The 18,312-nt window shown below is 39.9% G+C and overlaps 1 protein-coding gene across 1 annotated transcript in view; it reads right to left on the bottom strand.

The window, feature by feature from the left end:
- Window positions 1–240: 240 nt before the first annotated feature.
- The window catches only part of LOC122793322 (interleukin-8-like), a 152,118-nt gene continuing 134,046 nt past the window's right edge, over window positions 241–18,312 (bottom strand). Inside the window, exon 4 of the mRNA XM_044061212.1 lies at window positions 241–708. Coding sequence (XP_043917147.1) covers window positions 675–708 — 34 coding nt within the window. The 3' untranslated portion in view covers window positions 241–674. The remainder of the gene's footprint in view (window positions 709–18,312) is intronic.

Genomic DNA, 18,312 nt, shown 5'->3' with positions numbered 1-18,312 from the left:
GTGTGCATATAATGTGAGCATTAAGTTGTAGTAGTTATACTAGCAGTATTAGAAGCTATTTCAATAATTTAACATTTAGTGGCAGACAACCGGATGTTGTACGGAAACTAAAATTAGAAATTCCTTCTGGCTTCCATCTTTTCTGTTGTATGAGCCCATATATGTAGTTTAAACTCATGTCACACATTATATAGTTTTACACCTCTTGTACATTTATAAAATACAATACAAGATCAGAAGTTGTCAAATGAAAGCATTTTATTTTTCAAAATATACTTACTATGATAATGTGAAACACGTTTGAAAGCTTTAAACCAGTTTAAATTGCTGTTGCACTTAAAAACTACAAAAAAAACAAGGTGAGTATAAATGAAAGAATTTAAGCAACATTACCTGGAGTTTCTTATTTTAATATCCAAACGGACTGCATAATATCCAGAAAAAAATTAATATTTTGAGATTTTAATTTTACAACATTCATCAAATTGACTAATGTAAAAGCAGAACTGAAGCAAGACAGAATGTTAATTTGCATATCAAATTTATTAGCATACAACTCTTTCCTTAAAATAATTATGACTGAAACGTATGCCACAGTAACAGCTTAAACAAGAACTTATGGAATGCATTACAGTAGGAGAATTCTTCAATTTATGTTCAGTTCTAAAACAACTTTATGCTTTTCCAACTTGAACTGAGTCTTTGGGTCTGCAATATAAACAAAAAAAGGTGTCTAAATTAATAATTTTGCACTTACTTGCTTTAATCAAGGAAACAAAATGTCCATATTATCAGTAAAGTGTATATGGTGTATAACAATAGTTTTTATAATTCTAGACATGCAAACAAATGCAAAATATCATAAAATGTCAACTGCTGAATTTGAAAATCATTATCTACATGATACTTTACCAGAAGCTGAAACAAGGCGAAATATCAATGAGTGGAAAGATTTATTTTCAGATTTAATTTACAAACAAATCATCAAGCAATATAAAATGTACTATCAAAATGTTCTGAGATTTGGAAATCAAATTATTGCAGTATCTGCAGGGCTAAATTACCGTAAGCAACTGAAAACAAAACCTGGATTACAAACCCTACTAGGGAGAACATGTTTTAAGCATGTATGGCTTGCCTAGTGTTGTTTCTATGTTCCTATAAAAAGTAAACCACTGTTCTATGAAGCCCTGTGATTCCATTATATGTATTCAATAGCTATAAACAATGAATTCATGTAAGTCATTTGGTTGAAATGAATGGATAGAAACATGAAATCAAACAGTTCTTACCTGGGGAGTAAACCCTAATTTTCCTCCATGCAGGAAGATTTGTCCTACCCCATCTATACTAATTAATTCTGATGTTACGGATGTCAAAAATCAAAAGGCAGTCTCAGCGATTGTTAAATAACGCTGACACAGGCATTTTAATCACAAGGCAATCCGGTAGCTTTAGGTTGTCTCTTGTTAATGCAAGCAAAAAGGCGCACACGCTCCTATGCATGCAGGAAAGTAAAGTAATATATACAAACACTGCTGACTTGAAGGGAGTGTACTTCACTTTGTTAAAAACAAAAATGTCAAACCACAAAAAAGACAACCTCAATATTAAAAAAAAACGAATACATGTAGCCCCCACCTCCTACTTATCTCTCTCTCTCTCAATATAAATATATATATATATATATATATATATATATATATATATATATATATATATACACACACACACACACACACACACATATATATATATATATATATATATATATATATATATATATATATACATAGACACACTCATATACAAAGATATTATCTCTGCTGCATTGTCACCTCCCAGAAACTAATGCCAACATTTTGCAATCATATGACCATTTGATTGCTTTTACTGGCATGAAAAACATTTAATATTCTAAAGCAATGCTTCCAGTATTTCTACACCATATATGCTCATTATGGATTTAGAAACTGCTTTTAAGTTACCTGTTTGTTCTGTATTTCATACACAGTAATCCTTGTGTTATATTTATATATATATATATATATATATATATATATATATATATATATATATATATATTTGTATGCAAGCTACTGAATTTATAACTGGCAACTAATGCTCTCTTACATGTTTGTTGGACAGTATGCTTTTACATTTTGTGCCTGCCTGCATTGCTGGGGTAGTGGCTCACTTCATGTATGTTGATTGAATTGATAGAATTCTACCAATTATGCCATCTAGTTTGGGTTTACAATACTTATCCGAGGTAGAAGAATTCTGGATTACCAAACTTGGGGGCTTTATTCAGTGCTGGACTGAATGAATGATAATTATATTTATTGACTGTCTATTTCTTTAAATTTTTATATAGCGCGTATGCCTGCTGGTGTTTATTGGTGTTATGTTACATTTTTACTTCATACATATTGAAAACAGTTTGGTTACACTGAAACCAGTATATGTTTTAAATTACCTTTTAGCCATGCAGCAATAAATTAATATTTAGCTATATGCTGATTTTCAGTTTAGCTTGTCTGTGAATACTGAAATGTTCTGGGGACATGATTGGATTGATTTCTATGTGTACACTGTTGTAGGGGGTTTTCATGGAAGCTATTGTTTTGATATATTGGAATTCGCTTGCTATGTTTCATTGAGCATTTTTGTATCGGACTATTCCACAGAGTTGAGTAACATATTTGGTTGCAGTATAGTTTGTTTATTTATTTATTTATTGCATTTGTTTACCGGGATGGTTCACTGGGCCTATGTGAGCCCATTTTCAGTGGAGGCCTGGGGAGAAAAGCTCCACATATATAACCACTAGATACAAGAAAAGAACGCACAATACAGAGTAACATACAATTACAATAGAGTAATATAATAGTCTGATATAATAGTATAGTTGATGTACTGTTCGATAAGGATTTGTTACAACTAAGCAAGGTCTTGGTGATGAAGAAGATGGGATTACTGCATTTACATTCATTTTAGATACTAAGAATACTTCAGTTGTTTTTTAGAGAACTGTGGACTGAATCCAAAAAAGTATGTAGTTTGTTCTGGCTGGCATTTGTGGCTGCTTAAAGCTTATAAATAAGTTGATTTTACTTCATGGGGTCTTAGAGTAGTGGCTGAAACAGATGAACTTTTTATTGAATGGTGGTGTAGGATTCAGGAAGCCGCTTCATTAATGTTCGTGCGGGCCTTGATGTATTTATATGACGTCCAAATTTTGAAACAACAAAGGATAGTCACAGAACTTAGCCAGCGGGCAAAGGAATTTTCTTTACATGCAAATTATCAAGCACAACTAAAATGTTCATCTAAAAATTTGTTCAGTCTAGAAAAAGACCCGGCTTATCGTGAACTGAGGAAATACAAGGGGATGTGAAGGACTATTAACATAATAGACAAGTGGATTGTATGGTTTGCAAACAACCAGATGGTGCAAGTAAGAACATGAATAAGAGTAACTTTCAGCAAACTAAGTTTAAATGGCAACAACCAGCTTCATGCTCCATTTTGAAAGTCACTGAATAAACTGAAAATCTGACAGATGATTTCTAAGTAATTGATATGGACATAGATGCTGGGACTAGAACATCTACTCTCAAATGTGATAAGATAGGTCATCCCCTTTATGACATTATGCAGAGGTGGTAGGAAACATCATACCTCTCAACCTCTTACAGCAAGAAACCTGGATGAAGCCATAAATAATAAGGGAACAAAGGCCTCAAAATAAGGACAGTTTTTAAATATTACTCTTACACACTTAGAAAGTTGATAGAATAAAGGATGTTCTTCATGTTTCACTGTTGCAGTCATCACTTTTGGGTTATCTGCTTACAGTAGCCCTCAGTCAGCCTGATTAACAAAGTCTTGGGTCCTGCGTCGGTTGCTTTCCCTTCTTCCATGACGTCAGGTCGTCGGGGGTATAAAACATGCAGCTGATGCCATTACATTAGTCTTTCTTGCCGTGTGGTGCTTGAAGCAGAAGCAGTTCGGAAGTGCCGGTCGGCTGACTCCTGAAATTTTCTTTTTCGAGTTTCAGAACCAAAGTCTTCAACTAAGTACCCCTTTGGGGAAACTTTTTCTTGCTCCTTACCGATGTCAGCAAAAGTTAAATAATTGCATTACTTGTGGAAAGCAAATACCTCATAAAGATTTTCGTTCATACTGTATTCCTTGCCTAGGCCCTGACCACAACGTACCGTGCTCTCAGTTTTGTGCTTTATTTAATCAGCGCACTATCCGTCGTCTGTATATTTTCGCCTGAAAATATTTCGGTTCTCGGTTTAATTATCCAGAAATGTCATCGGTTAGCCATCCTACTACCGGGATTCTGAAAAAACACAAGGATAAAGACAGAGACAGGCCGCCGCGGTCCAAAACTGCCGATGACGCTTCTCCTAAGCCAGTCACCAGTTCACCGGTACTCAGTGAGACACTTTCACAGCCCCTGATACCCGCTACTTCTGATTCGCAGGCCTCTACTGAGACCCATTCAGGAATCCGGTGTGCCGTGAGATGCTTCAGCTATGGAACCTGCGGATGTCTCTACCTTGGATGGGTCCGGAGCCGATGTGCAGGCACCGGCTTCTGAGGGTGTATTCAGGCCTATGGACTTGCATATTAAACCAATGCCTCTTTCTTCTTTTAGGCCTAAATCTCGAACCATGACTAAAAAACTGATGCCCAGGCTGCATGCTTAGGCCTCTATGACTAAAAAACAAATTATAAGAACGGCTGAAGATCTTATAACTCTAATAAGGGGAAGCCAGCCTCCCCCTTCTATGAGACCTAGGACTGAAGTTGTTTATGAATCTTTTGACCAGGATTCAGATTTTTCTGATTCTTCTGATGATCTGAATTTGCCCTTATCTACTTATGAGGATTCTGATGCAGAGGACTCTATCCCCTCTGCTTCCCCTCCAGAGGACTTTTCTTTTGGTGTAAACTTACATACTCTAAGGGAGCATTTCCACTGGGAAAGCCAGGATTTTTCTGATTTAAAAAAGAGCCTTAGGGATTTCTTACTCCTGCCTCAGCATAGGCCTTTAGCTATTCCTCCAGTACTAGACATTGTTGATGATGCTTTTTCGGAATCTAGTTTGGCCCCTGATTCCTTGCCTCCAGCTCACAGAAAACCTGACACATATTACAGGGTTCCTGATTCACACAAGTTCCTTTTTAAAAATCCTACTGTGGAGCCAGACTATTTCACAGGGACCCAAGGGCATTAAGGCTTCTACTGCTAAAAATCCTTCCCCCTTCTGATAGACTCCAGGGTGCTGGATAGATGGGGTAAAAAGGTTTACACTTCTGCAGCCTTGGCCATTAGGGCTTTAAACTGTCAGTTTCATATGTTAAGGTATCAACAACATGTTATTGGATTGCTTAAACAGAAAATGATGTTGATTCCTGACTGTGGAAAATAAAGAATTACAGGATTTAATGCATTCTGCTGAGCAGAGTGGAAAACATACTTTGCAATGTGGATTTGATTCTTTAGAGGCCTCTTGCAGGGCTGCTGTTACTGGTTCTGTGCTCAGAAGGCATGCTTGGCTTAAGGAGCAATCTTTACCTGATCATGTTAAAGCTAAATTGTTGGATGCTCCCTTAAATCTGGACTGCCTGTTTGGCAACAAGGCTGAGGAAGTTCTGAAAAAGATGGAAGATAAAGCTAAATCTATACAAACTGTTAAATATTTCTTACAAGTTCAGCCTCCTAGATTTAGTAGGCAACGGCCCTCTAAAACTTGGTCCTTTCCAGCCTCTTCAAGGTCTTCTCAAGCCAAACCCAGACACAGCAGAAACCCCAGGTTTCAGTCCCAGGGGGACACACAAGAATAAGCAGTGGGGTGTTTCCCAACCCAAATCATGGAGTAGTAAGATTCCTCCTATGGAAAACAGTCTCAATGACTTGCTTTTAAAACTTCCAAGCACTTCCCAACGGAATGCTCCTTTAGGTGGAAAGATTGGTCTGCAGGCCAAACACTGGGAACTCATTACCCAAGACAAATGGGTTTTAAATATAGTGTCCCAAGGATACAGATTTCACTTCCACACCTTACCAACACCAAACGGGTGGCCAGATCTACCCCCAAATCAGTGGGCAGAGGCCCAAAATCAAGTGTCCTCTCTCTTAAGCATGGGGGTAATTCAGCTGGTACTAGAAGAGGAAAAAGGACAAGGGTTCTATTCAAGACTTTTCCTGGTACCCAGAAAAGGCAATACATGGCATCCTATCCTGGACCTTTCTACTCCAAATACCTTTCTGGTGATTCCAAAATTCAAGATGCTGACTCTTCACCAGCTGCTTCCTATGCTAGGCAAAGATGCATGGTTGGCAACACTAGATTTTAAAAGAAGCATACCTGTACATCCCTATCAGGGAGTCTTGCAGAAAATACCTACGCTTCAAAGCAGGCTACATGCACTATCAGTTCTCTGCACTGCCCTTTTGGCTTATCTACTACGCCCAGTATATTCACAAAGTGCCTAGCTCCAGTCATTGCATTCTACAGGCAAATAAATATTCAAATATACCCATATCTGGACAATTGTCTAATTTAGGCAGAAAGCCAGGACATACTTTTGAATCATCTGGCATTTGTTTAAAGGGTACTGACTTCTATGGGGTACACCATAAACGAAAAGAAATCACAAATGGTACCCTGTCAACAAATTATATTCCTGGGAGCAAGCTTGAATACAACTTCCCAGATGGCTTTCCTCACACCAGAGAAATGGATTAATTTGATAACCTACTTCAAATAAGTGGCCACAAAAACCCAGTTATCTGCAAGGCAAATACTGCAAGCCTTTGGGGTTCATGGCCGCCTGCATTCTTCTAATTCCATATGCAAGGCTGCATATGAGGAAACTGCAATGATATCTCAAAAGCCTATGGTGTCAACATTCACAGGATCCTAGAGGCAATGATTCCTATCATACCTTGCCTACGCCTAGAGTTCCTTTGGTGGACGGAGGCCTGCCACCAAAACAGGGGACTACCATTCACACTACCCCCTGCCGCCCAGACATTAACAACAGATGCATCAGACTATACATGGGGGGCCCACCTGGCAGGAAAGTGCATTCAGGGCAAATGGAACCCAAGTCAAATGCACCTGCATATCAATCAAAAAGAAATGTTAGCTGTACAGAATGCTCTGACAGCCTTCAAGGACCACATTCTTCCAGGACAATTAATGATGATAAAGATGGACAACACCACTGTTATGTGGTACATAAACAAGCAGGGGGGGGTACACATTCTTACCCCCTCTGCAGACTAGCCATGGCAATGTGGAGCACAGCCCTGAGTTATCAGGTACATTTACAAGCTCAATTCCTGCCAGGAAAACGATATACACTGGCAGACTAAGCAGAAACCTTATGGACCCACACAAGTGGAAACTGAAACCAAGGATTTTCAACATGTTGACAAGCAAATGGGGGAGCCCAGATATAGACCAGTTTGCCTCCCCCCAAAACTATCAGTTGGACAAATTCTGCACAAGGACTCCCTACAAACAAGCTTGGAAAGTGGATGCTCTGTCCTTCAGCTGGAAAAACTATCAGTTTATGCCTTTCCTCCTCTGCCTCCAAAGTAGTACTAAAGATCAAACAAGACAAACCAAGGATGATTTTGATTGCACCACACTGGCCACGCCAACATTGGTACCTCCTCTTGCGCAGTGTGTCACTGTGGGCCCCATGGCACCTGCCCCAGACTCCTACTCTATTGTCTCAGCAGGAGAACCAAATTCTGCATCCTCAACTTAAAACACTGAATCTAGCAGCCTGGGTAATTACATAATTTCTCCTTTACCATCCCACAGTAAACCAGTGATGGATATCATTTTAGAGGCAAGGAGGCCTAGTAGCAGAAAGTCTTGTGCTAAAAAATGGAAAAGATTCTGTGCCTGGAACCAATCTCAAGGGATGAGCACAACAGTGCCCAATTTACATCAGATCTTACAATACTTAACTGAGATGCTTCATAAGGGCCTGTCTTTCTCCTTCATCAAAATTCACACCTCTGCCATCTCAGCTCATTATAACACAGAACCACCCCTCTTCTCTCATCCACTGCTTAAGCAGTTCCGAGGGGCCAAAAATCTATGACCACCCAGGAGAGCTCCATCTCCAGCCTGGGACCTCAACTTTGTATTGGAAAAGCTTACCCTTCCTCGTTTTGAGCCAGCTGCAACTGCAGACTTAAAATTATTTTCTTGGAAAACAGCTTTCCTTTTAGCAATCATTTCAGCAAGAAGGGTATCTGAATTACAGGCCCTCATGGCAGTGGAGCCTTTCATCATCTTTCATGGGGACATAGTGTCCCTCAGGACCAATCCCTCCTTCATGCCCAAGGTGGTATCCAGTGTGGCCCTTAATCAGTCCATACATTTGCCAACCTTCTTTCCTAATCCACAGAACAAAGGGGAACGGATGCTGCACTCTATAGACGTGCATAGACAACTTAGATTCTACTTGGACAGAACTAAACATCAAAGGAAATCTGATCAACTACTGGTGGCATTTGCTGCAGGGGCAGAGGGGAAGGCTATTTCAAAGCAAACCATTTCCAAATGGATAGGCCATTGCATTCTTTTTTGCTACAAACACCATGGAAAACCTGTCCCACAGGGGATCAGACTCCATTCTACCAGGACTGCATCTACCTCTACAGCCTTTCTCAGAGGCATCCCTACCAGGGACATCCTAGAAGCTGCTACTTGGAGTTCTGTACATACTTTCACCAAGAATTACCATCTGCCAATTTTCTCTAAATCTAGAGCTGGATTTGCCACTGCAATCTTGCAGGGCCTTTTAGCTGGTCCTAATTCTATTTAAATTCCTCCTCCCATCCTTAGCTTTGGGAATCTACCAAAAAGTGATGACTGCAACAGTGAAACATGAAGAACATAGTACAGTTGTGTACACTTACCATAAATGTAGATGTTCGAGTGTATTCACTGTTGCAGTCCTGGTTACCCTCCCTCCAGCCCCCTTCTTTTTCATTTTTGGATATATCTCTACTTTCCTTTACTATCTTCTAAAGCTTTTTGGTGTATTTGCTTTTTTGTTGGAGGTATGACCGTGTATATTTATAGAGTTAATTGTTTCCCATTAAGGGGGCACCTGACATCTGAGGCAAGAAAAACTGATGTAATGGCATTGGCTGCATGTTTTATATCCCGATGACCTAGCATCATGGAAGAAGGGACAGCAACCGACACAGGACACAAGACTTTGTTAATCGGGCCGACTTGAGGACTACTGCAAGTAGATAACCCAAAAGTGATGACTAAAGCAGTGAATACACTCAAACATATACATTTATGATAAGTGTACACAGCTGTACTTTTTACATTAGCATGAATTTTCTGAATGGTATGAAGTTTGAAACTCAAATGTCTGTCATTATTTTCTGAATTCAATCCTCAGTTAGCCAGTGGTTTGCCAAAAAGTCAAAATTTTATGAGAAACGGACAAAAATATAAGGCAAAAATCTGAACATTTTGAGAGATATGGGGAAACATCATGGATTCAGGAGATGTAATACACTTGTTTCAACATATTGTAAAGATTTAAATGAACATTTGATTCATAATATTTCATCACTTACATTAACTGCTAGTATATATAATTTGTGGGGGGTGGGGTGTTCTTTAACAGAACCCTTGTCTGCTTTTCTAATCAAGTTTTTGCAGCCATTACTACGGTTGAGATCTAGAATACAAGATATTACCAATTTTTTTTACAGTTGATGTTAGATGTCAAGTTACAGTAAAGGTGGTTACCACATTAGGCTGGTTTTCATGTGGTGCAGTATTGGTTAGAAACTTCTCAAATGTGTTGGCCTAGATTTCATATTTTGTTATACATGACTGAGGTGGTGATGACAAAACTGTTTTATTTCAAAGATGATTGTTATTTGGATGTCAAGGATATGGCTATGGTGGCTTCGTTTGCCCCATATATGCGGATCTATCTTTGTGGTATCTGGAGGAGAAGCTTACATTTGATGACAGTCATAATCTTTTTATTCATTAATTTAGTATATGGTGTCATTATTTAGATGTCTGCTGGCTGATTTAGAAGGGTGATATTGTTGAATTGCAGTAATTTGTTACATACTCAACTGAGAACACATGTGGAATTGAATTCACTAAGTTTGATTTGAATTTTCTCTCATTTTTGAATGCTGTTTGACTTGCACATGTGTAGCAGCTCCATCAGGGCTAGATTTCTGAGTGCCTTGTAGGTCAGCCCATTATAGTTTGTAGGAGACAGAGTAAAGGGATAGGGGTTTTAATCTATCCACATAGGACATGCTTGTTACACCGTGTATTTTCTTGGTGAGGAACATCTGAGGTCACTCCAGCTGCTGTGTAAGTACCTAGTCTAGTATATGCCAAATGGTGCATTCTACTGTATTATTGATCTAATGAGGGCTGAGGACTATAATTTCCTTGGATCTGAATGCCATAACTTTACTTATTGGTTGTGCCATATAGAGCTACTTCCTCACGACTGTGGACATGGTGGTAAAAGTTCAGGTTACTATATCAAAGTCAGAGTAACTTTGTCATTCAGACCATACACCCAAATGCACAGCTGAACAAAATTACATTCCTCCAAGCTCAATGTACAACAAAAGCACAGAAACAAATACACACACACACATATTTAACAATAGTGACAACACTGTGTCCGAGCCAACCGAAACATAGAAAGCATCAAGCCTCCTCAACCATGCATGACTCCATCTCCAACTCTAGCCAAAATCTCAAGTCCAGTCCGGTCCTCCTATACCACTGACCAAAAAAAAAAAAAAAAATACCGGCCATCGCTGACTTGCTGAATACAGTGCAACTGCCACTTTCTGAAGGTCCGAACAGCTGCAACCAATCTAATGCTGTATCCACCATCCATTACCATTACCGGTCCATCGCCAACACCACTAGCTTCCCGAAACCAGTCTGATTCCTCCAACCCAGCAAAATTCTGTCCATTCCTCCAACCCAGCAAAATTCTGTCCGTTCCTCTGGCTTTCTCCTCCATGTACAATTAAATTTCCACTGAGGCCCAAACTTCCACTTATCAGCCCAATAGTCCACCACATACTCGACCAGGTCAAGAACAACCACCAACAAACTGCACATTGACAAATTCACATGGATTTAAAACAAAGGACTTTAACATAAATAAAAATTTACGACAATTTAACAGAAATATATATCTGTACCATAAAAATAAATATATACTATATATCAATATATATATATATATATATATATATATATATATATATATATATATATATATATATATATATATACATACACACACATTATATATATATATATATATATATATATATATATATATATATATATATATATACATACACACATTTTATATATATATATATATATATATATATATATATATAAACTATATACTATATACTATATATTTGTGTACCTACATCTCTCACCTCTAAGTCTACTCTTGGGGATGTGCTGTTGATGTTGTAATTTGCAGGGATACTCTAGTTCCCAAAGGGTGTGATAAGGCATTTGATCACATTTATATTTCAGCCATGGTTCTAGTGCCAGTCATTTGCCTGGTCTAAACCCTCCTGAAAGCTGTCTACATCACTTGGAGGTTCAATGGTTCGACTTGCAGTAGTCAGCAAACTTTGTCATACAGAGGCCTTACATTTTTGCCTAGACTTCAGAGAACTATATTCTGAACAGGAGTGGTCACAGTAATGAGCCCTGTGACACACCACTAGAAACTCACCTCTTTCTGGATCTGGAGTCATGAACATTAACCACATGTGTGCTGTCTGTGAGCCTATTGGCTCTCATCTCATAACGTAGGGATTTATTCCCAATTTTGTGAGTTTATTTGTAATACCTGAGTGAGGAATTATGTCAAATGCCTTGGCCATATTGAGGTAGGCGGTATGTACTCTTTTACCCTCATCCACAGCCTTAGTGACTTTCTCAAAGAAAAGCATCAGACTGACTAGGTATGACCTGCCCTTGATAAAGCTGAATTGGGTCAGGTTCAGTGTTTGGAGGTTTTGTACGTCATTATTTATCAGGTCCTGATTATTCTTTCCTTGTCTTTACATATAAGATTAGTCAAACTTCATTGCTTGTAATTTCCCTGGTCAGTAGCTGGTTCCCGTTTATGCAGAGGGATGACTGTTGCTGTCCTCCACTCTACTGGGACAGTCAGTCTGGAGGCTGTTAAAGATTTTAATGTGCCTGGTAAATACTGATTTAAGCTGTTTAAGAGGCAACATGGTATATCACCAGGTGCCATTGAAGCTGTGTTTTTAACTTTAGAGAGCACAGTGACAATCTGTTCTTTGGTGACAATTGGCAATGGAGTGATGGGTAATTCTTGGAGAACTGGGGGTGATGGGGAAGTAAAATTTCAGCTGAGTTTGTTAGCCAGCAGATTTCCCATATTTTCTGGCTGAGTACAGGTAATGCTATCTACAACTAATTCCACATGTTGTTGGGTGTTGCCCTTAAGATTGCAGAAATAACTGAAAAATGCCTTATGGTTATCCTTAGCTTTGGAGGCTATTTTTACCTCTAGGTCTGCTTTCAGAAACTAGACTGGTTCACTGATTCACTTGTTTAGATTAATGAGGTACTTTTTGCTCTGTTATCTCATTCCCTCTTACTTCTCGACATGATTTTGTTTTGTTGTGCAACCTATTAATACCAGGGATCCACCAGATAGCCTTATTTTTGTAGTATAACCTGGGTTTATTTCAGTCTGGTACTGACATTGCAAGTGCTGCTGTTTATATGGTCATACAAGACTTTTGTGTATACCTCTGCACAGGTATCTTTGTTTTCTGTATTTTGGAAAGCTTGGAAACTAGTTATGCTGTCTCTTAATAGGGACTAATTTACCTTGGAGAAGTTCTTAAATGTTTTTGCGGTTAGGTGGAAGGAACTATTTTTACCTTTATTTCAAGGGAGACTGCTTTTTGATCTGATCTTACCAGTGAGGATATCACACGGGGGGTGGGGTGGGGGGGGGTGCAGAGCTGCCCATATTTGTGAGACCAGATCTAGGATATGTTTCCCCTAGTGGGTGTGCAGCCTAGCTACCCCAGGGCATTTCAGTTTACAAAGTCCGGAAATCTTTGGTGTTCGTTTATGCCTATCAATTAATGGAGGGGTAGTGAAAATTACCCCTGAGTATGTTTTTAGGCTGTATGGCGATTCTAGTAATTTCAGGCATGATGTATGGGTTTCTTGATTAGTGATGGTGGGTCTGCAGTTAGCAAAAATATGGTATAGATGCACTTCAGCCTTTGGTTCTTTCATGTTCCATGGCTGATCAGAACATATAAAAAGCATTATAGTCATGCACCGCCAGAGTGTTTCAATAACTGCAGAGATGTCAGCATTCTCCAGGGTGAAGAGAGCTTCTAGGGAGTGCAGTTTCTTGTTGAAGCTCCTAGCATTGAGCAGTAACACCTTTAGCTTGTCCTGAGTAGCTTTTGTTATGTTGAAAGATGTGCCTGTTTGGCAATGCCTAAAAAAGGCACTATAGGGGTGGTTAATGTTTTGGCTAATATCTGAAAGCCAAGAGGTGATAGTTGAAGACCATCGCTGGCAAAACAGTGTGGCCTGTCAACCATGTCCTCCCAGGCTGACAAGTACTGGAGCTATTTGAATTGACACCAGTAGCTAAGCCAATTGTTAAAGTTGATCATTTTCTGCTGGTATTTTGGCATCACCCTTGGAAATGGTAGAATGCTGCTCAGTGCTCTTGTCCTACTTGCCTTTGACACACATTGTGAGAGCTCAGTCATGTCTCTCTTCATGTAATCCAAAGAGGTGCATCTCGCATCTTTCATGCCCACATGGACTATGACTTAGTCATACTGGTACTTGAGGGTAAGTGACCTGTGTGCTTGCATGATCTGTCAGTTGCTGGCAACTAACTGTAACTTTCTCCTTATGCACCCTAGTAAGAGTGACATCAGTTTGTCTAAGAATGGGGTTTCCTATGATTGGAATATTGGGTTGTGGAGCTTTTTGCCTTATGGGTTTGGTAGTTGAGACACAATGAGATGTGACCTTATGTGCTGTGATTGAAATTGTCTTGTTAATGTGCATGCAGAGTTTCTGAGGGGTGTGCCTGAGAGGCCTTTGAGGTTTGGGTAAGTTGCATATGAGCACCTCCCCATATGTAGATCTATGGGTGTGGTCCTTTGTGGCTGCAGTGAGTGATGCATGTCAGTCCTTGACAACTTCTCTCTCTATGTGAGTGTAGCCTCCACTGTATTTGTCTATCTGAGAATTCAGCTGTTGTCAGAGTACATAGGGCAATTGCTACATTGCTTCAGGATGTCCATGTTCACCAGGCTAGATAAAGAGCAGGAAAGTGCCCATCCATGGCTGTGGGTACTAAGGTGGACTTGCAAGGGATAGGAGTGGAAGGTATTTGTAACCAGCCAAGGAAAGGGTGCTTACTTGGTGTAACCTGTAGCTAACCTAACCAGTGATGCTGCCCAGTGCCCAAACCAGATGCTGTCAGAGTGGTGATAGTCCTGGGTGCTAAATAGATAAAATAGATAGACTAAAATACTTGTAACTAAATGTGTAAATGCTGCTCATTGTGCAAATTAGTTGCCATGGGAGTAACATGAGACTGAGGTAAAGTTCTGAGGTGTTTTTTTATAGAGAAATTTCAACTTCTGGTGAGTGCATATATACAAGGCACCAGTAACCAACTCTGCATGAAGAGCATATGTTTATAGGTGTTTACTAAGCTAACCACCACAAGGCCCTTTTTAAGCCTAGCCATGCATCCCAAATTTCTGACAAGTTCTGATACCCTTGATAAGTGTAAGAAAGGGCCTGGGAGATGAACCATTTATAGGTTACCTGATTGCATTAGAGACCTAGGTGCCAAACCAGGGCTGAATTTCCATTTTCCCATCCAATTGCACTTGAATTGGGTTAGTGAGGAACTCTGCTTCATATGGATGGGGAGCCTGGTAGTCTCTGGGATACATACCTATCTCTCCAGCAGGTCCTATTTATATCACAGGCAAGGTTTAAGTCTTTAGAATGGGTAATTCTGGTACGGTTTCTTTTGTGGATATGCAGCCGGTCCGTCAGAGTGGGGTCTGCCAATGTCCTGTATGCCACGCATAGATCTCCCCTCAAAAGCCTGTAGGAGACAGAATACAGGGACAAGGGCTTTGAGGTGGTCTGCATAGGACATATTACTTACGCCCTGTATTCTTTTAGTTTGGAACCTCTGTGGATGTTCCAATTTTTGGATATGCTTGGTTAGGTACATACCAAAGGGGGCATTGTACTCTATGATAGGTCTGAATGCCGACTACAGTGGAACAATGACTTCCTTGGACTTGGATGCCATACCTTTGATTATGAGCTGCACAACATAGAATGATTTCCTCACTGCTGTAGACATGTGATGATCAAAGGCTGGATTACTATCTGTGTGTGTCCGTAAGTCCCTGACTACTGGGTCAACTCTAAGGGGTGTGTTGTCAAAATGATAGTTACCAGTGATGGATGACCTCCCAAAGGATATTATTATCTTGGCATTTAGTTTTAGTCCATGGCTCTGACACCAGTTTGTCTGTGTCAGCCCCTCCTGGAGAACATTTGTGTCAGTGTGAGACTCCATGACAGCTCCTAATTTGCATTCATAGGTTGGTACTAGGCTATCTGCCCTAGGGCCTATACAAGTCTAGCCATAACAATTCCCTGGATATTTCTTCCCACAATATTTACTTCCCTGGACCCCTGTTTAGCAGGGTGACTGACGTGATCCCCCTGGTGAATTTCCTATTTCCCATCCAATTGTCAAGGTTCCTTTTGCAGAGGGCCAAGGAGGCGCTCTGCTTGACATGTATGGGTATTCTATTCCAGAGTATGGGAATATGTAAATTTAGTCAGCCAGAGACCATTGACATTGGCCTTGACTTTTGAGAAGTAAATTGCAAAAAGGAGTGGTCCAAGGACTGATCCCTGAGGGACTCCACTTGTGACTGGCATGTTTGTAGAGGTGGACTCCACAATTCTAACTTCTTGAGTCCTGTCTGTGAGCCATTTGGCTATCCACCGGGTGACATATGGGTTTGTACCTAACCTCTTGAGTTTGTCAACAATGCCCGAGTGGGGTAATGTGTCAAATGCTTTGGCCAGGTCAAGGTAGGCAGTGTGAACAATTTTGTCTTCATCCATTGCTTTGGTGACCTTCTCAAATAATTGCACCAGGTTGAGTAGGCATGATCCGCCATTGATGAAACCAAACTGGGTTGGGTCCAGTGTCTGGAGATTTACTACATCTCTGTTGATCATCTCAATGATAATTCTTTCCATGGTTTTACATACAAGACTAGTAAGCCTTATGGATCTGTAGTTTCCAGGGTCTGTAGATGGCCCACCTTTATGCAGAGGGATGACTGTTGCCTTTCAACATTCATGAGGCATGAAGCCTGTTTGGAAGCTACAATTAAATAGTAATTCCAGAGGCCCTGATAGGTCATGTTTCATGCTATTTAGAAGGCATCGTGGGATATTGTCTGGGCCCACTGATGCAGTGTTCTTGGTCTTAGAGAGAGCATTAAGGACCTGTTCTCTAGTGATAGGGGGAGTTATATTTGATATTTCCTGAGGGATGGTTGAGGGGGAGAGAGGAGTAAAGTTGGAGCTGGATTTATCAGCCAGGAGGTTTGCTATATCTTCTGCCTCAGTATAGGTGGTTCCATTTACAATGAGCTCCGCACACAATTCTGTATTACCTTTGAAGTTGTGGACATAGCTAAAGAATGATTTGTGGTTGTCCTTGGTCTGGGAGGCCAAACTTACCTCACATTTGGCTTTGGTAGACTTTATTTGTCCTCTGAGTTGTTTGCTTAGTTTGAGAGTACTTTTATCCTGCTGGGAGCTGCACTAATTTATTTTGCCATGATTTTCTTCCTCCTGTTGTACAGCTGATTAATTTTGTGATTCCACCAGGGTGGCTTGATTTCGAGTTCTGTACTTCTTCCTGGTGGGTACACCTGCCTCTATGCAGCTATTAACATGCTTGTACAGGGTTTCTGTGAACAGTTATTCATAGGCAGAAGTGTTCTCAGGGTTTATGGGGGCTTGAAATTTTTCCAGGTTCTCACTTAATAGCAGGAGGTTAGCCTTAGAATAGTTCCTAAATATTCCCAGTTTAGGTTGGGGGGTCCAGGTTTTATTTTTACTTCAAAGGAGGCCATTTTGTGGTCTGACCTTACCAGGGAAGGCATTACAGTATGGAGTGTGCAGCAGTCTACCATATTACTGAGGACCAGATCCAGTATAGTTGCACCCCTGGTTGGTGTATTGACTATCTGGTCCAGGGAGTTTGTGTTTACAAAATCCAGGAATTTCTGTGCATGTATGTTTGATGTCCTATAGGATTCTCAGTTAATAGTGGAGTAATTAAAGTCACCCATGAATATGGTATTGGGTTGAATGGTTAGTGTTTCTAATAAGTTTAAATACATGGTATGGGTTTCTTGGGTCATAGAGCAGGACCTATAGCTTGCAAGGAAGTGGTATTGATTTTACCCATGGTGATTTGAACATGGAGCCACTCAAGTGCATTGTCCTGTTTGACCAGCCTTGAAGTATATTTATTTTTATGTAAATACAGAGACCTTCACCTTTAGTCCCTGCCTGTGAAGTAGCTGGTCTAAATGTGCAGAAGGCATTATAACCCTGCACTGTTGATGTGCTCTCCACGGCTTTAAACCATGTCTCCGTGACCGCACAGATATTAGCATTCTCTAGGGTAAATACTTCTAGGGAGTGGAATTCAACAGATGCACAAGGATTATATAGGATCAGAAAAAAGCAAGTTGCACTCTATTGTCTTTATGTCATTATGTTAAAAAGTTCTTATTCCCATCTTTTATGTGTAATAGCTTTTTCGTTAAGTATCTAGTTCCAGCTTTTGTGTTACATGTATACACTAAAGCTTCACAGGTTATCTTTTATACAGTTGTTTCTTCTCATATCCATTTGAGCCTGTGTCACACCTTACAAAACTTTTTGTTTTATTGAAAGCCTTCAAACAAAACACACAAATACATACCTAAAACCTTTTAATACTAACACACAAACTATACCCTCCTAACTGGAACAATTTTCCCAAAATGACAGCCACACTCACAGGCTTGGGTTAACCAAAAAGAAAGGTTATCTATGCCAAGTTGCATGCTATAGCCTG

Source organism: Protopterus annectens, chromosome 2.part0, assembly GCF_019279795.1.
Source record: "Protopterus annectens isolate FY-2018-M chromosome 2.part0, PAN1.0, whole genome shotgun sequence".
In the NCBI taxonomy this organism is placed as follows: Eukaryota; Metazoa; Chordata; order Ceratodontiformes; family Protopteridae; genus Protopterus; species Protopterus annectens.
The sequence above is the reverse complement of the archived record's forward strand: the minus strand, read 5'-3'. Positions and strand labels throughout refer to the sequence as shown.